Genomic DNA, 22,367 nt, shown 5'->3' on the forward strand with positions numbered 1-22,367 from the left:
AGTCTTTAATAACAGTGATATGTTTGAGTTATGATTCATTTAGATGCGTCCCAGCCCAAGTGCGTATGAAATGCAATATGCACGTGGAAGACTGAAGGGGGTTGAGGGGGGTCAGCGTTCCTGCCACTAGGACACACTGAGCATTAAGAAATGCTGGATTCATTAAACTGTCACTGTAAATCTCTGTCCACACAGACTGAGAGAGAGAGAGAGAGAGAGAGAGAGAGAGAGAGAGAGAGAGAGAGAGAGAGAGAGAGAGAGAGAGAGAGAGAGAGAGGCAGAGAGATGGGAATATGTGAGTAGAAAAGAAAGCATTTGGTTGGGAGTGCTAGAGGAAAGAGAGTGAGGGAGTACAAAAGAGATGGAAAGCAACATAAATTATGGAAATAAAAGACAGAAAAGGAGACAGTGAGTGATTTTTCTATATCACTTTACTGACCTTCACTTCTTATTTTTATCTTAGCTTTATTCGTAACTACTATTGTTTAATTAATGTTACTTCCTTTCTTTATTCTTCTTTGTTAAATTAATTAATTGCTGCTAAGTAAGCTCAGTTATCATTTGTTATTTAGTTTTATCTGTATGTAATTTATTTATCATTCCAAAGTATCTGCATTCTAAGAAAATATACTATTTGCAAGCAGAACAATTGGGAAATATACTATATATATATATATATATATATATATATATATATATATATATATATATATATATATATATATATATATATATATATATATATATATATTTTTTTTTTATTTACAAAAATATAGTGTAGACATTTTTAATATTACTTGTTCTCTGTATCATTGTTATTTTCCGTTTTTTTTTTAGTTATTAGTATCGCTTGCCAAAACTCATAATAAAGGTTGGTCGATTTTCGTAACCTTTAAAGCCCTTAACTTGTCCCACACCATTTGTGAATGAGTTTTGTGTAGAGGTGTGCTATTAGGTTTTTTCATTTTTTGTTTAGTTTATTTTTATTATTATATTGTATTTTATTTTATATATTTTTTAGTTTTGTTTACTTTTTTACTGTATTTTATTATTTTTAGTATTGTTTATTTTATTTGAATTGCTTTATTTTGTTTTTATCTTTTCTTTGAAGTTGTTTTCTGTTTTTTTTTTGTTGTCTTATTATTGATCTTTGTCTCTTTTTTTCATTTTTATTATTATTTGTAGACACTGTAGTGAAACGGGCTTAATAAATGAACCATACCTGTTTATTTAATTTAATATTTTGCACCTTTTAATCATTGTTCACATGCAGCTTAGGCAGTATTGTGCAGTTTTATCATTCCACCAAAGCACCTAAAATTGAAATGGAACTGAAAAAGGAAACCCGAATGCAGCGGCACAGTGTTTTTCTCCACAAGAGACCGGATAGAATAGAACAGAATCAGATTCAACAAGAACAAACACTCATATCTTTACAAGACCTCAAGGATGCTTGGCTCTGGGCAGCAGAATCAGCCTGAGACAGCAGGTTATGATCCGATCCTCTGCTCCAAACACCAGAGTGTGTTGTGTTCTCCCTCACCTAATAATGTGGAATTATCTGCATAGCTGAATAAGTACGTAAGGGAGCCCGAGCATCAGCGCTTATGATGCTAATGAGGGAACAAGATGCACAGGTGTATCATATATCATAAACTCTGATGATAAAGTTATTTTTCATTAGTACTTTAGAGACGAGGTGCTTTAGAGAGTTTGCTGTGCACCCACGCAGTGTAGGTGGGCTCAATGAGTTAACAATGTTAGCTTAAAAGAACAACACAGCTTTGTTGCAGTGGTGCGCTTCTTCTCTGTTTTTTTTATTTATTTTTTAATCTGATGTAAATTCCAGTTTCAGTTGTATTTGATGTTTACGTGCTTTCCAGGTTAAAAACACCATTAATACTTACAATTATTATATATAATATTATATAATATACAAAATGTACTATTACCGACCATTCAAAGGCCTTTCTATAATAAACGCCACAGGCTGATAAAAAACTGACACCGTTGCAAATAGTCATTTGCAGTCGTTAAGTTAATTTAAATTGAATCGTGCTGGAAGTTTTCCTACTTCATACTTCATACTTAATTAGTCCATCCATTTACAGAAGAATTACAGAAGACTTTTCACCTGTATATTGATATTAAACTCTCAGCAACAGTCATAATCACACTTCTTAGGTTTTTTATTTTTTACTGACCCCAAAGTGTTATTTTACCCAGAAAACTGACTCAAATGTCTCTATCCATAAGAGCATAAGGCAGTGCAACAATATATTTAGCTACAGTATTCAATGAAGGTCAAAATAAATTATAAGCACTGTGAAAAGAATAAAATAATATACCAGCATCATTTCTATCCGGACAGGATTAGATTTCTCAGAGGAGCCCATAACAGAAGGTAATTTGTGAGAACTTTTAGTTTTTGTGTGAGAAAAAACTTGTTTGATTTAGACAGGATTAAAATCACAAAGTATGTCTGAAACATGAGTTTATGTGGCATCCTCAGGGAGAACGCCTCTGAAAAATGCAAGGAGGCAAAAACATGCAGCCTGCTTCTGAACCTTTAACCGACGGAGATAGTTTAGAAAAAGTTGTGATTTTGGCATGCTTGTATATATATGTGTGTGTGTGTGTGTGTGTGTGTGTGTTTTGATCAAAAATACAGTAAATACAATAATATTGTGATATATTATTACCATTTTAAATAATGTTTTTCCATTTTAATATACTTTAAATCTAAATTTTAGGGATCATTACTCCAGTCTTTAGTGTCACATGATCCTTCACAAATCATTCAATATGCTGATTTGATACTTATTATAAGAGTTATTATCAATTATGTAAACAATTGTGCTGCAATATTTTTTTGGAGCCTGTGGTACTTTATTCAGGATTCATTGAGTAAAAAGTAAAAAAGAACCGCATTTATTCAAAATTGAAATCTTTTCTAACAGTATAAATCTTTACTATCACTTTAAAAAATATTTTTAACTCATCCTTGCTGATTAAAAGTATTAATTTCTTTAAAAAAAGAAACAAATACTTTTGAATGGTAGTGCATATTGGGTTACACTTTCTTTTACAGTGTCATTGTAAGAGTGTAATTATATATTAAAGGGGGGGGGGGGGGTGAAATGCCCGGGGTCTTCTCCCGGTAGGGTGCGCGCGCGCGTGACTAGAGGGAGAGAGGAAATGAGGTGAGTGAGTAAAACTGCTTCAAATGTCTGTGCTGTTGCTTATCGTCGCGTAGGTAAACATTAGTAAACGACACGATCGCGTGCTTCGTCATTCGAATGCGCTAACGGACTTCATTGCTGTTATATAACGTTACACTAGTCTGACGTGCAAAACCGTTTTGCTTGCTACTAAGGTTTGGTCGCATACAATAGTTCATAAACCGAATCATGTCCTCATAAACTGAGAGTAAAGACAAATGTTGACAGGCCACTAAATACAGTACATACCACAGAGACGGACGTCCTGCTGTTGCTGTTTCTATTTCAGCCTCCGAATTAGATTCTGGATCAATGGATCATATATCTATTAGCTGAGATCGATAGCAAGGGTTTCTCCACGCTTGAGGACGTCACCGCTTTGCGCATTCGTCATTCTTTAGCTCCACCCACTCGATACGCCTCCAGGCGCTCGGTTTTTTTCCGGAAAGACTCGGTACAGCCCATATTTCTTTTACAAATATAATAAAACTAAAGACATTTCGGAGATATGAATGATGCAATACTACTCTATAGGTACTCAAGATTGACATGAGATTGACTGAAACTGAGTGTTTCACCCCCCCTTTAAGTACTGAGTAATTTTAATTAACTACATGTACTATAGGGTTAGGGTTGGGGTTTGGTTATGATTCAGTTGCATGTAATTATGCACTATTTTCTGTTATTACTATGGTAGTGCACATAACATATGTAACAAGGACACTGTAAAATAGTGTTACCGTATATTGTTACAAAAATATTCTAAAAAAAATGCAGAAAAATAAGAAAATATCACAGGTTATAAAAATTATTAAGCAGCCACATTGTTTTAAACTGTAATAATATTACATATTTTTCTGTATTTTTAAATCAAATAAATGCATGCAGGCTTGATGAGCATAAGAGAATTTAGCGAAACATTAAAAATAGTAATGTTCCCAGACATTTGACCAGTACTGCATATATGCTGTTTAAATGAAATGCAGATGATTTTCTTCATGGATGCACTCCTCAGAGAAAACAGTCTTTCTTTGTCGATGCCGTATGCTGAGACATTCGGCAGCGTTTCCTGCTCCGTCGCGGGTGCTCTGTTGATTCACATCACATCCAGAGGCCTCTGCGTGTCACGGCCAATCACGTCAGTGCCGTGATGCGCCACAGGAGGAAGATGAGGATGAGGAGGCTGTGGTAGTTGAACACAAGCGCCCGAAGGCTGTAGCTCTCCTCCCAAACCCCTGTCGAGCATCACAGTAATCATCAGTAATCCTAATAATCAAGCCTTCTCCGTGACCAACGGGGGTGTTACCATGAAAAAGATGTTTCCTGGAGGGATAAAAGCAGGTAAATAAATATATAAATTAAGAAAGAAGCACCTAAATTAAGAAGACAGACCCTCCAAGCCGTCCTTTCCCAAAATAAATGTGCAATGTAGCTTCATATGTTCCTAAGACATGGCTGGATTCAGCGACCTACTCTGAGACAGCCCTGACAAGATCGCTTGACTGTCTCGCTTCTTTCTTAATAAAGCTGTCCGAGAGCGTCTGGCTTTACGTAGGAAGACAGCAACATATGCTGTCTCAGCTCTCACTTACTTAGGGCTGACATGGGATTTGAAATTTCATTTGAAATGTACCCATCTGACGGTTTGTGACAGAACAGCTATTTGCATGGGATTGGTTTTCTAAATGATGTTTGAATTACAGTTATTAACATAGGACGTCTGTCATTTCATGGAATTGGGATCTTAAAATGTTAGGATTAATATGAGAGCATCTATAGCCAGAATTTAAGTGTTATGGGATGCCATATAGATGTGGGCATCTGTTACCGGTCCTAACCGCCCTGCTCCAAGAAGGTTTTAGGCACGGGACAAGGAGGCTAGCTCACCACTTGAGGCCTGGAGAGTGAGGTTTACACGCACATCTCTTACGGACCCACAGGGGAGGTCACAATCGTTGGCACCCCAGGCAAATTTACGATCAAATATGGCAGTAAAAAATATAAATCTGCATTGTTTATCCTTTTGATCTTTTACGTTAAAAATTCACAAAAATCTAACCTTTCTTTGAAGTAAAATAATTAAAAATTTGGTGCAAATCACTTTTACTTATTAGTAAAAAGCTTATTTGATGAAATCTCAAAGCGAAGGCATCATTAAAGAACACCCCTCTTTTTGTCCTTTATGAATGAACAATGATGAACAGCAAACACTGTGCTCCCAGTTGACCACAGTCCCACGATTATACCTGCCCTCTGAATTTTAATTCCGAATCCCACACTTCTTCTCAAAACAGGCTAGAACAACGAAGTGTTTCCTAATTAAATGTTCTGGCTATGCAAATGATTCATCCAATTTAGGGCTTCATTAAATAATTGACTTCTCTTCTGGGGAACAACTTCCAGACTTGCAGGATAATTGAGGGCAGTTCCAGGAGAGCAAAGGGACAGCAAGAAATCTATTCTGCTCTTCATTCTTACGTTCAGAGTTTTAACCTTCCTGTAATCTCTCATTTCTCATCTCCACAGAAATTCCGCCTGCCTAATTTGGGGAGTGAAATGAAAAACAATTAATTTTATCAAGTGATGCAATATTTGGCTGTAATTTTGCCCTTAATTGACCTTGCGTGTGGCTGGCAACAGTTAATGTGTCCAGGTGTGCGGCTCAGTGGAGCTGTCACAAAGCATGGGAGTAAAAGCTGCAAATACATATTCAAATGTATTCATAACTTATTTACACAGAGTGAGTACATTATAAATGCTAATACACCCACATGAAACACTGCCTAATTTTTTTTGTGGTTGCAGTGAACTACTACTAAATGGTTTTGATGGAAGTGTAAAGCTTGTTCAGTGTATTGTAATGTGACTAAACTAAATGCATAACAGCAAGCATTATTTACCCGACATGCAAAAGAACATTTCTCAATCCGGCTTCTGCACCAGGATGAATCACACAGGGGAGCATTTGAACTTTCGTAGAGGGCACGAATCTGCCACTGGCATTGAACTGAACGTAACATTTCATCATTTGCAGAAGCAAAGCAGAACTACATAAAAAAGAAGGCAGCAACTAAAGAAGGCAACGCTCTTTTACCGAGTTCAGTCGAGACCGAAGACTCGTCTTGCGTCTGGCTTTTATAGAACAGACCACATTTAAATTGTTGTTGTATGAGCTGCGTTCAAAACCGTTGGATGAAACCCCTGTACTTAACTCTTTCCCCACCAGCGTAAAAAAGAAGAAGAAAAAAAAAAACAGAAAAAAAAGTTGCCAGCCACCACCAGCATTTTGATAATTTTTCACAAAAATGTCATGGCCCCCAGAATATTTTGTTTCGTATCGATATCTGAACATGCAATATATCAAAAGAACAAAACTCATTTTATTCTAGCTTCATGCATACTTTTTTTATCAACATTTTAATGTGGGTAAGTTTCATAAAAAAGCTACTTTTTATCAACGACAGATCAGATCAGATTTAGAACGATAATCAAAACATCGCTTATTGCTTTAATAAGTAACAAGCCTAAAGCCTGAAAGATTCAAATGCTCATGAATCAGCGGATTGATTCATGATTCAGATCGCGTGTCAAACTGCCAAACTGCTGAAATCACGTGACATTGGTGATCCGAATCATGAATCAATCCGTTTGAATCTTTATTAGAGGTTTGGACACAAACGCGGAAGAGAAGACTGCTGAATAAAGTCGTAGTTTTTGTTATCTTTGGACCAGTAATGACATCAATTTCATTTTTGGGTGAACTAACCCTTTAAGTGTAAATGCCCACTGCTGTGATTGACTAACAAATTTGCATATGAAATTAGTATTACATGTGAAACTTGCTTGAAAACTTTTACTATGTTTTTACTATTCCATCCCTCAAGATTAACTAATCGTGAACAGTGTTGATTATAGCATTATATTTGGATCTACTCCCGTCGCATGAGCATTGTAGCTGATGACAGGCATGTCTGTTGAGTATGTGAGATTGACTTGATTTATTGACGAGACAAAGAACGTCTGACTGTACATGAATCAATACATATCAGAAATCACTGATGACAAATTAGGCATTAGAAGTAACATGGTTACGATCCATATCTCACAGTAAAAGTCTATTTGCAAAGCCTTCGCAGAAATTGCGACAAAGAATCCACAGTGAAATGACTGAACAACCAAATAATGCTCTACTGAGACACTCACATAGTTGAAAAATAAATAATTGCTTAGGATCTTTTGGAAGGTAATGTTATTTTTAGTCCAGTGAGCCTGTATCGCTCTTCTCTCCTCGTTATCTCACTAATGCATGAGTGGGCGGGGCCAACGGTGCAATGATGTAGAATTAGGCGTTGATCTGATTCTGTAGAGGCAGTCTTTCGCCACACTATTACGTCATAATGTGACAAAATCCGAAACGAGTGGTTTTCGGAGCTTGGTTTCAATACAAGCTTTTTGGACCAACGAGGAAGTTTTGAATTTTAAAACTGTCAAAAGATCAAGGGAAATTTGATTTCTCAATTCATGACCAATTTAAGCAAGTATGTGAATGAAGCTTGATTTCAAGCATCATTGCATTTCAAAATGTGTTGAAATCTCAGTATTGCTGCAAAGGGTGCTATAGCTTTAGGGTGCGTTCACACTTGTCATGTTTGGTTCGATTAAAACGAACCCTGGTGCAATTTCTCGTATAGTGCGGTTCATTTGAACATATGTGAACGCTGCCATCCGAACCCTGGTGCGCACCAAACAAGCAGACTGAGACCGCTAAAAAGATGGGTCTCGGCCCGCTTCCAAACGAACTCTGGTGCGGTTCGATTGAAATATTGAAATATAGCAACGCTAAAAGTCAACTGATTTGACGACGCGGAAAGATCGGTGCATCCAAAATAAGTTAAGTTAACGTTAGAGGGCAAACATGGAGCTACGAGGAAGTGCCTTATCAATATTTGGTCCAACGAGCATGTTTCGAAAATGCTAAAAAAAACGCACACCTGGTTCTTTTCATCAAAGGACCCATTGTTGCCCTTTAGTCGGTACAGACGACGGAACTGCCGTCTCTTTTGCAGCAGATCTTTGTTTCGGCATACAACGGAAGGAATCCTGGTGCTGTTTTGAATGTTTTGAACATTTTATGCGCTCTTCGTGAGTTCTCAGCTGGTAAAAATAATGCCATATGTACACGCATAAAATGATCACGTTTAATCCAGCACACAGCATTGTTTTGAATGTTCGGTAAGCAAGCTTTGTCGTGAAATATACGTCATATAAGCCGACCAATCAGGTTGGGACCGTATATTATTGGTCCGGACCAAACAAACCAATCTAACCGAACTACAAGTGTGAACTTGTAGTGTGAATAGTCTTTTGTAATCAGTTTTCTCTTCCAGAGTGTGAGGAGTTTAATGACAGATATTTTAAGGAAATCTCTTTGAGATCTGGAGTTTGCTGCTACACAACTAATGCAATAACGCATCCGCTCACAAAAATACATACAATTAATTTTATTAAAAACATTTGGAAGGCACTTGGGTCAGTTCTATAACATGCTGATTGTCACATAATACATTTTTAGACTGTTAAACCTTTTTAAATTAGAGTTGCTGACGTTAAAATTTGAGATCAATTACACATTTAAAAGCATTCAATTGAACAAAGTTGATGCATTCACCTAATTTGACATTGCAGCTGTTGTTCGTTTATTCTGTTCTTTCTTTTCTGTACAAGCCCCCAATTATCGAGCTATATTACTTTACAATTGCTAAGCTGTACCCAGCCGGATTGATCTTTGGGCTACATGGAGATAACAGGTTAATAATGGAGCATGTTTGGCCTTTTGTCTGAGGTTCCAGCAGTGGTTGAACCTGAAGAGCTGCAGTTAGAGATTTCAAGAGGAACCCATAGTTTAGCTGAGTGAGAGGCAATCAATGATAGCTTGATTACCTACATAAAACTAAAGGTGTGAGGGGGTAGTTTGCGCTGTATACCTTTTCCTGTGAAACTCTGTGCTCAAGGACCTTTGGCATTATTTGAATGTAAGTAAGAAGGACACTATAAGCCATGAAGATATTAGGATATAATAAACATTAACATCATGATTGTCTGTAAATCTTCTTTAACCTTGTGTTGTGAAAGCACTATTGAAATACATTTAGCTTGACCTGAACATTGAATGTGTGTTTTGGCATGCAAATGGTTCTTTTGTTTTTGCACTGCTTTGTTGTCTTTCTGTTTTTTAGGTTTTGTTTGTTACTCTGTTATGTTTAGAATAATATAGTAGTATGTATACTGTGCACATATTTTCTGAACGCATGAATACTCGAATGGCCGACTACTTGTGCCAAATTATGCAGAGCACACTGTATGCAAAAATGCATTGTGCTCAACTTGACCTTCATTTCAGTGTGATGAATAAACCCAAACTAATATTAGGCACATCTGTTTCTTGACACAATATTTAATTGAACTGCTAAATCTAAGTAAACATGATTTTTCTTTGCAAGAATTCTTTTCAACGTATATAAGGGCCAACAATGACAGTGGTTAAAATATTGCTCTGTATTTTCTACTGTACAAGAGGCGTGATCAACGAGCATAATTCAAATGACTCTGTACGCAATAGTCCTTCAACCAATCACACCACAAGAGGCGTGATCAATGGGCAACGACCTATCATTTCTCGTTCTGTCATCGAGTTAAACCTGCCAGTAGCGCACCAGGTGGATAAGCCAGTCTGTGAATGGTTCCCGCAAAAGTTGCAGGGCGAAATCAAATTGCCGGCAGATCAGGCTGGATTTACCCAGTCTAGGTTTATCAGCCTTTCTTCAGTAATTATATTTTACACAATGACAAGAAAAACAAGATGTAAATAAAGAAAACAACCTGATGTCCTTCTTTTAATATTGTTATACTTAGATTAAGACACTATATATTGCAGTAGCATGAGAATATACTGCATAACAGGAATGATTCTGAACTGTATATACCTTATAGTAATCAGAAATAAGCTATTACTTTCTATAAATGGCCATAGGCTCATTAGCATTTGAAGCTACTTCTGTTTTGCTACAGGACATATACATAAGATATCATAGTGGAGGGCTGTAAGTGACACGCTAGTAGTTTTGTTGAGTAAGATGTTCTGTGCTGTGATTCAATCTGACTGGTTCCCCATCTGATGCAAATACATGTACCATAAGACACATACACAGACATTTAACATCCTCTCATGACTCAGCGGACTGATTGTCTGATCACTGACAGAATGCAGTGCCTGGAAACAGTGACAGTGTGATAGAGTGTGTTCAGAATTCCCTGAGGCGATCAGCTGTCATGCTTGTGCCTCCATGTGCCAGGGGGGTTGCTTAAAGACAAGCCAAGTTAATTAGCGTTGTCAGTCTGTACCCCTGAATATCTCTTGGTCTACCCCCTCTGGGACACCGCTGAGTTAAACACCAGCCCCAAAGCTACAGACAAGCTAAAAGTACTCTCAATATCTACTGTTGTCATACATTTGACCCTAAAGTATTCTTGTTTCGTAGACTGCCTCACTAGAAAAAGGAAGGAGATCAAAGACTTGATTATTGAAGGGAACTTATGAAATCTTAAACTTTTTTTCTGGCAGTTTAGGGAATCCTTCATAGGTACTTCTCTGGTTTGGTTTTAGGCTAGAACCAATTTATTGTGTGTATGTGTTTGACAAAGTAAAACATAATTCAGAAATACAAACCTTGAATTTGGACTGAACCTACTGTCCTTTTTCTGTGTTTCCACCTTGCTCAGATGTTCCAGTTCTGTCCCTGTCAAAAGAAAAGGATGAGGTGAACGACACAAGCAAAGAAACTCAAGGACAAATGTGAGAGATAAAGTCAACTTGAAGAGATGCATTGCCCAGTCCTGGTCTGTCAAGATATGCTACACCAGAGAGGACTGTGCACACAAGCTTTGAGTTGGAAAGTAGGGCATTAAAGGTGTCTGGATATCCTTTTACTGGTCAGCCTGTATCCTATTAACATTTTATTTGCCTTGATGTTTTTAGGACAAGCATGGTTACTGCTGCTGCAGATGTACACCGTGGGAGCTATGTGATGTGAGATTTTTTCTTTTGGCTATGAAACCATGATGCAGACTTGTGTGACACACTCGCAAGCCTACCCTGCCAAAGTTGCATGCTCTTCAGGACTTACACAAAGAGAGTTTCACCAAGGTTGCTCATTGAGTATTTAAATGCCCCTGTGGACTAATGGGGCTGAAGCTCAGGATACACCCAGTCCCTCTTTTGCTTATAAAGACACTTGCTTATAAAGACTCTTCGTGCCAAAACCAGGACCTTCTCTGACAGCATTACCACAAAGACTTAAAACAGAAACCCTCAGTCATGTGACCTGAGGAAAGGACCAGTCACATGCTCTGCTGCCATCGGCTGGTCTATTTTATTTTATTTTTTTGTTACTGCAGCATTTATAATGTTCAGAGTTTGCCAAGTGTCAAATATACTGTGTGCTACTTTTTTATCTAATGAATTGTTTATTCACATCTGACTTGTGAAAGCAGACAACAAAACCTACACAGTCAATTTTGTATTTACATCTATGGTCCATAAGCTACTCTTGGATAAAATGGTGAGCAAAGAGCCCAACCATTTGCCAACTGTTCACAGCCACAGCAATGGCAACCCAGACAAGACACCCACCACCGTGACTGTGCGCTCAGTGCTCCTCAACCGGAACTCTCCAGATATTGAAAGCAGACTTAAACGTAGACGAAACCGCACGCAACAGGTACGCTTTAAAGATTTGGAGGATGATGAGGAGTCTAAGGATAGAACTGAAAAGGTGAGGAGTAAGAGTCCAACAGAGGTTCCAAACTGGCAGAAAGAGTTAACAAACGGGCCCTCGCTGGTGGGAGCGGTCCGGGGGGACATGGAAAAGACAATTGGAGCTGTGACAGCATTTCTGAAGAGAGCACCACCGCACCCACTTACCCCTGGGCCTACCAGACGTTGCTGGGTCCCAACGAATCCATGTTCGCTCACACTGCCGCTGCCAACTCAGCCATGCAGGAGTACAGCCATCCAAACCTCTCCCAGTTTGCAGAAGCCTCCCTCGCTCTCCGCCACACAGACTCGCAGTCACAGCTTGGGGGGAGGCGGGGATGACGAAGACTCCTCGGATGAGTTAACAGCCAAGGTCTACATTCCACCTTGTAGATCACAAGAGAGTCCTGTCCAACATTGTAACCCCACTGAGCAATCAAGGTGCCAGAAAACTGAGGACAATCAGACAGCCTCTGTGGGTACAGCAACACAACTCCAGCCATTTCCGCCTGCGCCACAAAAACAGTCAAGAAGGAGAGGGAGGAGGAAATCCTTAAACAGAGCAGCAAGTGATCCTGGGAAACATGAGCCTCCTTGTACTTCTCCAACTAAAACTGTGCACAGAAGCCATCAACATACTAACCAGCCCAAGAAACCCACATCCAAAGCTGTGGCACACAGAACTTCATCAGATATCGTGCCTCCACAGCGTTCCCCCACACGCAACACAGTTCATAATAAGCAGTGTAGTGTATCTTCCGCACAGATTGAAGCTAGCAGTGTTTCAAAAACCCAAAATGTCCCAGACAACACAACCTCATTGCATACATCTGAGATCGATCACGGATCTTGTCCATCTCACACCACACCACCTCTTCAGCCAACAACAACATGTCCCAAAGAAACATCACAATGTTGCCCATTACAGGCTGCTACAGAGAAAATAAATTTGACCCCCACTACACTGGAGCCTTTGTGCACTACCACAGCACAAGTCATGTCCACTCACACCACACAAAGCCAATCATGCATGTCTCCTACTGAATCTACAGGGTGTTGTTTCACACCTGCTATTCAGAATACGGCAAATTGTAAGACTCCCCCAATACCTGATTCCCAATGCATTTCAGGTTCATATACAGATCCCACAACTCCTGCTCAATCCAGGCCCAGTTGCCAGCCGCTGGAGGAAACCAGTCCATGCTCCAACAATACTGTCCTCAAGACAACATCCTGTTCTCAAGGAGCACCTGCAGTTGCCTCTACGTTCAGTTCCACACGGCCATGCCAGAAGACTCCAACACAACCCATAGCATGCAGTAACACCTCAAATCAACCTGTGTACGCTGTGATATCTCCAACAAAACCTGTAACTCCTATTCAGTCTGTGCCAAGCTGTGAGAATTCTAATCAGAATGAGCCATTGGTTAGGACCCCGACCCTACAGACAGTACAATCTCCTATATCAGCTAAACACACTCCAACACCTGTTCACCCCACATCATCTTGTAAAATTCCAGTGCAGTCTATACCATACTCTGTCAAAGACAAACCAGCAAACGTTGGTTCTCCAACACAACATGCAGCATCTCATAAGATTCCTACACAAACCCTCCCTCACAATTTGATGTCATTTCCCCCCGAGCCAACCTGTGCCACCGCTCCACACCCTGTCTCACACTTCAAAGGCCCCATTGCAGCTGCAGCACACACCATACCTATTGCACAAACTGCAGTACATTGCATTTTGGATCAGCAAAGCGTGGCGACCCATGTGCCTCCTTCCATACCAGTTCTGATTTGCAGCCCTTCCACACAACCTGCACCAGGTACAATTTCAGTTCAAGCATTGCCACATTGCAACTCTAGTATGCAAAATGCAGTGTCTTGCAGTAATCCCTCTCAGATCTTGCAACAGTTTAAAACTCAAAATCAAACAGTACCGCACTCTAAATCATTTCCACAAAATATGTCACCCATTCTCTGTCCACGTGAGGCAATGATGTATGCTAGTAAACCCCAGGAAACTGTGCTTCCCTCTGCTAATTTCAGGCATTCCTTACCTCCTTATGCCTGCCCTCCACAGACTGCTCTGCTGTACTCTAACACTGGGGTGAGCCCCTCTCCTCCTCAGGCCTTCTTCTGCACTCAGGACAGACGAGACAGGAGAGAGTTCATGCTTCCTCCCCCACCTCCTCCTCCTCCCCCACCTTACACCCCCCGCAAAGAGGGCTCCTCGACTCCAGGACAGCCCCGCAAGCCTCCTGTCCCCAAAGCTGAGAGCAACAATGCTGAAAAGGGCAGAGTGAAAACTGGGGATGCGAAGCCAAATGTTGAAGCAGGAACTCACCAACAGGCAGGTGAAACCCCACCTCCTATCCCTCCCAAAACTAAGGCAAGAGCTACAGTGAGGCCCACCTGTTTAAGCAGCCGACGGGCAATCCTCAGCCCAGAATCCCAGTCCAATGCAAATCACTTGCCTCCTGCTGCAGGGACGAATCCCCAGGCCCCCCTTGGACCAGCGGAGGGCCAAGCGGACACACTGCGGCAGGTGCAGGAGCTACTGGGGGGGCTCATGTCTGGGGCTAAGTGTAAGCTAGACCTGGCAAAGGCAAAAGAGAAACTGTTTGGCCCAAACGGCCCTCTGTACGACATTGGGGCTCTGCAGTCTCAGCTGCACAGCCTGGAAGGGGTGTTGGAAACCAGCCAGAACACCATCAAGGTTTTACTGGACGTCATTCAGGATCTGGAGAAGAAGGAGGCAGAGCGAGACGGGTGAGTAAGCGAGTGAGTCAAGAAATAACATGGTAAGACAGGAAGAAGAAAAACTGTGTTGGTAAAATCAACTGGGTAAATTCTTTTCTTTTTTTGGCTGGTAGAGAGAGGAAATGAGTGGGACATAAACAGCAGGAAAATGTTCCAACCCTCTGCTTTTGCCCATAATTCTGTGTTGATTGTCATTAACATGTTCCAGCAGTAAGATCTGTGATGCTTTTTAAACCACCCTCCCATCTGTCCACTCATCAAGTTCATAACTGAGGGATATGATTGTATTCCTAAGAAAAGCATTTTAGCTTGTCTTCTAGCTGAAAGACTTTCCAGACTATAAAAAAATGTGCCAGCAACTTTTATTTTAAAAAGTCTCAAGTAGGAGTAGGAGACAGAGTGTTTGCCATTCTGAGAGACTCTACTTTGTGAGACGTCAATTCTGTTTTACTGCTCTACACACACAAAATAAAAATGTCCCATGAACTTAATTAAATTAAGAAAGCATTGTCTGTCAACTATATTAAATTAAGAAAAAACTAAACATGTCTGTGTGTGTGTGAGTGCATGGAGATTCCAACATGGATATATGTAGTTATGGCCAACAAAACAAGTTAGTGCAGTACCAACAAAAAGGGATTTTTAAGTAATTAAAATGTATTGCACACAGTTAAATCAAGACATGTTTAAGAATTATGTTGGAGTAGTTCATCTGAATTAACAAAAATGAACAAGCCATAAAGAAATTTGTTTGGGTGTGCCAAACATTTATTATTATCTTTAACATAATTTTAACAGCATAACTGGCGATATGCTTAGTATGCATGTGCAAATCTGTCACGTTATTGCAAAATTAATCAAAACAAAATCCTTAGCCTCATTATCAGCCATCAGCTGTTCACGGGCCATGAACTATGAAAAAAAGTTCAGCTCTGCTGTGCCCTATCAGACACTGCTTAAACACAACTGGAAGTTTATTTTGATGAGTTGAATAAGAAATGTACATAATTATGGTATGATGGCACCATAAAAGCATATTAAGACTTTTTGATGTCATGTGTCTGTAATGAGGTAGGGTTACTCACTGATGGGGTGAGTTTCTGAAAGGAAAGCGCCACCAATTGCATTCTTCTAGAGCAAAAATTCAATTTCCAAGATAAAAAGCAATAGGCTGAAATCCTTTAAAAATTCATGTCTGTGGCATACTAATGATGGACCAACCAAGCACTCAGATCTCAGACAGTGGCTCTGTGTTCTTTTTGGCACTTAATGGCTTGATCTTTGTTGTTTATTTATATCTTGTATAAGCTGATGTTTTACATGCTATTTGTTTCGTATGTAGAAAAATAACATGCATAGAGTTTTAAATTTTATTTTGGAGCATTTCTTTTTTCTTTTTTTACCCCCTTTTTTGCAGCAGAAAGTTGCATGCCATGAGGCAGAAACATGTAATTTTCCTATTCTTCAAATATGATCTAAAATTCATTTTATTTCAAAGCGTTGGCATTGCTTGCTTCTGCAGAAGCTACTGACAGTCACCACAGATTCCTTGGACTGGAATCATTATAATTATTATTTATGTTTTTAAATTTCTTGATGGAGCACATTACCCAGGCTATGTGGTCTGTGGGTTGTTTGCTCATCTTTTGCTGAATGACATTCTGATCAATCATAATTCTAACCCTACGCTACCTATACATTCAGAAGACAACGATTGGTTGATACGTTTTTTGTTACATAAGCAACAAAGGACATTGATCCAGGAGCATGTTTACACCTGGTATTAAGATTTGGTCGATCAGATCACAAGTGGACAACGCTCAATACAGGGGTAAATGGGGTCAAAAATGTTTCGAGCCTGTCCACTTTCAAACTCTTCCAGGGGTAGTCAAAAATATATTCGCCAGGATTGCTTTCATGGTGTAAACTCTCCTATGGCTCATAACAGCCACAAAAGACCGTCTACTCTCCTCCTACTGACCTAATGCGTGAACATTATGGGAAGCACGCTAGCCAGGCAGAATTAAACATCTGTCAACTCAAGACCCAAGTTTGGTTTGAAAATGAAAAATATGCCAAGCACAATGTTCTCTCACCATTCTCGATTTCTAACACACACTCAAAGCGTTCGGCTGCATGAGCTTACTTCGTCCATTAGATTGAAAGATCTGAAAAAGCCGATAAATTTACTCTCCCATGGATAAAAGTGATGGATTAAAACAGCAGGTGTAAACGGGAACGTGTCTCCCTCATCTGCTTGTGATCCCACCGACCAAAGTGCATCTTAATACAGGTGTAAACAAGCCAATACGAAATCTAAATATTTACTTATTACCATAATTATTTGGTGCATGTTAATACAAAGAAAAAAACAATAACTAATCTGCCTTTGAAACAACTTTCCTTTTCAGCCATCACCAAGCTCTCTTATTTTCAGTCTCTTTCCTCCATTTGCATGACTCCTTTGTTATGTTGCATTTTCACAATCTGATAAATTCCTGATAAATAGGATCAAGTCCTGTCCTATTTTTTCTCTTTTTCTTTTTTTTCCCTTTGAATAATCAAATTATGAAAGTAAATGGCTTTTGAATATTTTAATTTCGACTTTAAGCGTTGCATCCTGGTGGTTGGCTCAAATTGTGTAATTTCGACCAGCTGAACTGCGTCCAAGTTTATTACAGAACAGCAACAGGTTTTCTACTTTTCAATTCGTTTTGGTACTCTAGTGAAGGAACTCCTCTGGGTAACATAAAGCTTGGAGAGAAAATTAACTTGTCTTATTGACTTATAGGACTCCGTAGGTCACTAAATGTATGACAGTGAATATCAGAAACTCACAACTAGAACAGTAGAGCTAAAGTCACTCAACCGGCTCTGCCCCGGTTCAGACGTGACTCGCTTAAGAGAAGGTTTCCAGAAGACACTATGGCCTACATATGGGCATTTTCTTGATTTTGCGAGGGTATTTACAGAATGCAGAAGTGGGACAGTGCTCAGGAGATAACTGTGGACAGCGGAGGGAATCTCTGTTTTTTAATATTTTTTTATTGAACGACTATGTAACTCAAACAGAGACTGATATCAATATGCTGTCACATTTAAACATACCAGTATGTGCAAAACATGCACAATCAGACTCACTTGGAGATCAATAGAAATGCCGTAGCAATTTACTTAAGTACAAACAACAATTCAATGGTTAGTTCACAAAAAAAAAAAAAATTCTGTCATCATTTGCTTAGTCTCAAAAGTGATGCGCAGATTGAATTGTCAAAGTTGGATATGCGGAAATGTTTAAATGATTTAAAAGGTATGATGGAGTGGACGGTTTTTAGTAATCTTTAATTCAAACATCTTCAATGCATAAAGCTTTTTATATGACTTCAGTAGACTAAAAATCTTTCATATAAAAGTCACACGGACTACTTTTTTCTCTTTAGAGCTTGACAGGCAAAATCACCTGCATGTTATATGGAAAACAAAAACATGGAGAACATCTTTTATGCTTCCTGGAGGAAAGAAAGATTTGGAATGAAATGAGGGTGAGTAAATGATGATAGAATTAAGAGGATCAATTTTGTTTTCATGCTTATTTAATCTTTTCATGTAACAGTATGTAAGCTATGGAAATTCTCTGAATTTATAACCGCTTCTTGTCCATTGATTCAACTGTTTATCGTTGATGTGCTCCTCATATTAGTTTCTGTGAGTGCATGAGTATTTATAGTGGAGTAAGGCTTCCTAAACCCAGGTTAAAAGCAGTGTTTACCCCCTTTCGGAATTTAAAAACGTGACACCTGACTCAACACCAGTTCTGAATTTCAAAAGAATGTAAATCCAGCATTTTTTCATAGTGGAAAAAGCCTTAGAAAGTATTAATTAAAGTGTGTATCATTTGAGGCAGTTTGCTTCATGTGCCCTATAATGCACACAAGTTGTTTGTTATAGCTGATGAAGGCTTGAAATTACCACTTTCTTCTTCCTTTGAGAATGCTCAAACATAATGTGCAAAATTAGCTTGTAATTGCTGCGTAGTATTACTTGCTTGCTTTGTTTGTGACTCCTATTTTTGTAATAACATTGAGAATGCCTATCAGGAGTCTTAGAAAAGGTAGAATGAAAAGCAAACTGTGTTTTTAATCATTTGTAATCTGTGACCAAACACAGCTTGAACTATTATTGTTGATATTACATTTTCACACATTTTCAATGTTGATATTACACACAGTGTATTACTTGGTCCTTCTTTTCCACAGATCGTTTTTCTATTTCCATGTCAGGTTTAGCAATATTTACAGGAATTCTACCTTGAAATTAGTTATTTTATATTAGGAATCATACATTTGAAAAAATAATATGTACAATACATACACTTTATTGGCAAAAGTTTTGGGACGCGCCTTTACATGTACATGAAGTTTAATGATATCCCATTTTTAATCCTTTTTTTTTATATTATGCACAAGTGACGCTCAGGCGCGCTGGAAGCCGTTTAATTCCGGGGGGGCTGAAAGTTGGGTCGGAAAATGTGTGACGTCATTATGTTGTCGGTGGCGACCAGACAGGTGTTGTAGTAGAACCCCCCTTTACCGTCAAAGAGCACAGGCGGACCCACCGCCCCAGATTATTGTTGTTTAAAATTAATTACTTGTTAAAACGCGATCATACCATGGGTGTCGGAAGCAAAACTGTGGGTGGTCTCAGAATTTGTTTTTGCTGGAGTAACGTTAGATACAAATATACTGCAGTTTACTAAACGATTGATTGCGCCAGACAAAATTACGGAAATCACTGAGTTATTTGCCCTGCCTTTTGCCGAACTCGCTCTACTCCCTTTTCACATCACATATCAGAAAGGCATTTATTTTCAATAAAAATTGAGAAAATATTAGGAAAGTGGGGAAAAAAAAGAGTCAAACACCTAATACCTTTTTCTCGGTTAGGGGTAGTAAACAGACGTGTTGAATTAGTGACGATAAAAGTGAGTGGGTCCAATATATCATTGGTCCTTAAAAGTGGGTGAGTCTTGTCCTCACGACACACAATGGTTCCGACGCCCATGGATCATACACAGACACACGTTAATCATCACTCATAAAGCATTCTTTTTATTTGTCTTCATAGGCTACATACAATATCCAGCATCTGCCAGGGCTTTAAGTCCATCAGCGCATATTTGGAGAAATAATGATTCATAATCACGTTTGTAAAATATCATGTGTCCCGACCTCAGCAGACTGGTGAGAGTAGGCTACATGTTAACGTCCAGCTCACAAACCTCGCGGATGTCTGAACAGAGTTTGTTTCGGTGTCAAGGTCAGCGTCGTTGTTGTTTACATACTTTATTTGAGAAGATTTCCCAATTTTACTTTTCTTAACCGTGTTAGTAGTAACGTTACTCAAAAAAAGTCTACAAATACGTTTCTGCTTCTTATTGCTAACCATGACCAAACGAGAGTGAGCGAGGTGACATGGTGACGAAAGCACTTCCTGAGGAATTATTAAAATAATTATTAATTTGTTTATATCTTATCCACGGCCCATTATTTTAATCCCATTAAAACACAGTATGTTATGTCAGTCTATTTTAATTTATTTTATTTCATTTCATGTTTTAAATACAATATAATTTTAGTCCACAGCCTGGGGGCTGATGCTATAACGAGGGGGGCTGCAGCCCCCACAGCACCCCCCTTCCCGCGCTACTGGTGACGCTCAGACTATAATAAAAAAGTGCGACAAGATGTGCACGAGCTGTTCTTATTGTGATGCTGAAGATTAAATATGCAACCTATTTAAGTCCTATTTAGAACTTTAAAACACTTTGGAGAAAGTCAAACATGATCTAAACCATAAACTAAAAAGATTTATGAAAAGAGGAGAAAACATAATCCTGCACTAACATAAATTAGAATTTTTTTCATATACTCATGACCACCAGAATGTATCACATTATATTGTATTTATGCTACATTTTGACTAACTTGTTGTAGAATGTATAATAGATAATCTGTTAACAGATTTTTGTCTAAAAAGGCTATTGATAAAAATAAAATAAAGTAAAAAAGTTAACTGGCTTAAATATGGTAATGAGGTGTCACAAATAAGGCCTCTGGGGGCTCCCTCTGATCGCCACCAGAGGGCTCCCTACCTCAATATTTGTCCCCACTCTGGACTTCATTACCCATAATCCTTTGCCCTGACACATCAGCCATTATTGTTTACACCTGAGTACCATTAGCCTCATCACCTCAGTCTATATAAGCCTTGTTCACTCTGCTATTCACTGCGAAGTCTTGTAAAGTGTAATCACTACAATTCTGAGCGTTCTGTCTTGGTTTATTGTCTCTTGGGTTTTGATCACCGCCTGTTTCTGGATTGTTCTTTTGCCTACGTTCCCTGCCTTGTTGTGTTTGTTTGGACTGCCTACATGGATTGCGATCTTGCCTGAACTTTAGACTTCGATTGTGGACTGTTGTATTAATTAAAATTGCATTTGGATCCCCACTCTGTTGACTCATCGTTACATGAGGAGCCATCAATTGCCTTACCTATAAGTATATCCTTTGTAACAAATGCTAGAGTTAAACAATTAAAAGAACTATGTAACTATGTATAGACCTTTGTGAATTATTGACTAAACAGTCCCGAGGTGTGAAAGGAGTTCTGCTAATAATGACAGATATTAGGAAAAACTGGCTTTCAGACAAGAGATGACAGATTTTCAGTATAAGAAAAGTTTAAGTACAGTTATTTAAGTGAAATTCTGTCAAACTGATAATGTTTTAAGTGCGCAAATGATCTAAAAATACATAATATATCCTATGTAAACAAGTAATTGGCTTTATTACTTTATTGCATACCAACTTTGCATGTGGATGATGCTACAAAAGACCATTTGCATAAAAATAAATAAATAAAAACTAATCTTATGAGGAAGCATGTCCCGTGACCCCACTAAATGGTTCAGGCTTATAGATTCTTAACTCAATCACATCATTTTCTATAGGGCACAGCTGATTGGCTCCTGCTTTATCTGTAGCCAATCAAAAGGATTTAAAAAATTGGTCAGCATTTGCTGTGGCAGTAGCCTAGAAATCTAGACGCACCCTAGCGACAGCAAATTAAATCTGCCCGTGAGTGTCGTCTAACAACTCTCAATACACTTCTGAGCTGTAAACGCCAAACTCTGGTCGGGCCAATCACATCGTTTATAGAGTCGGTGGGCGGGGCTTAAAATAATGACGGCCGAGTTGCGTTTGCGTGCTTCTTCTACTGGTAAACACAGAAACTGGCGAACGGCGGTCTTTCGAATCAGCTTTGACCACGACTCTGGAAGACTTGGAGTTAAGCTTTTCTCTGAGAAAACAAAGAACGGCACTGAAGTCATTCTTAAGAAGGGAAGATGTGTTCTGAGTTTTGCCGACCAGATACGCCGAAAGTTTAATCTTTCATCTAGCTCTGGTTGGTTGTAGCGCTATCCAATTGCGTGCACGCCGTGCAGAGGGAGTTTGAAAGACAACCGTTTATCCGCCCCTCAGATTGAGCTGTCAATGGTGAGTTTCCAG

General features: G+C 39.0%; 2 protein-coding genes across 9 annotated transcripts in view; one reads left to right on the forward strand and one right to left on the reverse strand.

Moving 5' to 3' along the window:
* crybb3 (crystallin, beta B3) overlaps positions 1-22,367 on the reverse strand; it is a 783,391-nt gene that overhangs the window by 181,480 nt on the left and 579,544 nt on the right. The window lies entirely within an intron of this gene.
* Positions 1-22,367, forward strand: part of LOC137071536 (proteoglycan 4) — a 163,871-nt gene that overhangs the window by 28,846 nt on the left and 112,658 nt on the right. For 4 of the 7 annotated variants that reach the window (XM_067439636.1, XM_067439639.1, XM_067439637.1 and 1 more), the window contains exon 6: positions 11,001-14,808. In XM_067439636.1, coding sequence (XP_067295737.1) covers positions 11,810-14,808 — 2,999 coding nt within the window. In that variant the 5' untranslated portion in view covers positions 11,001-11,809. Of the gene's footprint in view, positions 1-11,000; positions 14,809-18,239; positions 18,342-22,367 lie in introns of all 7 variants that reach the window. The other 3 variants (XR_010904442.1, XR_010904443.1, XM_067439638.1) reach the window with 2 other exon arrangements.

Source organism: Pseudorasbora parva, chromosome 3, assembly GCF_024679245.1.
Source record: "Pseudorasbora parva isolate DD20220531a chromosome 3, ASM2467924v1, whole genome shotgun sequence".
Classification (NCBI taxonomy): domain Eukaryota; kingdom Metazoa; phylum Chordata; class Actinopteri; order Cypriniformes; family Gobionidae; genus Pseudorasbora; species Pseudorasbora parva.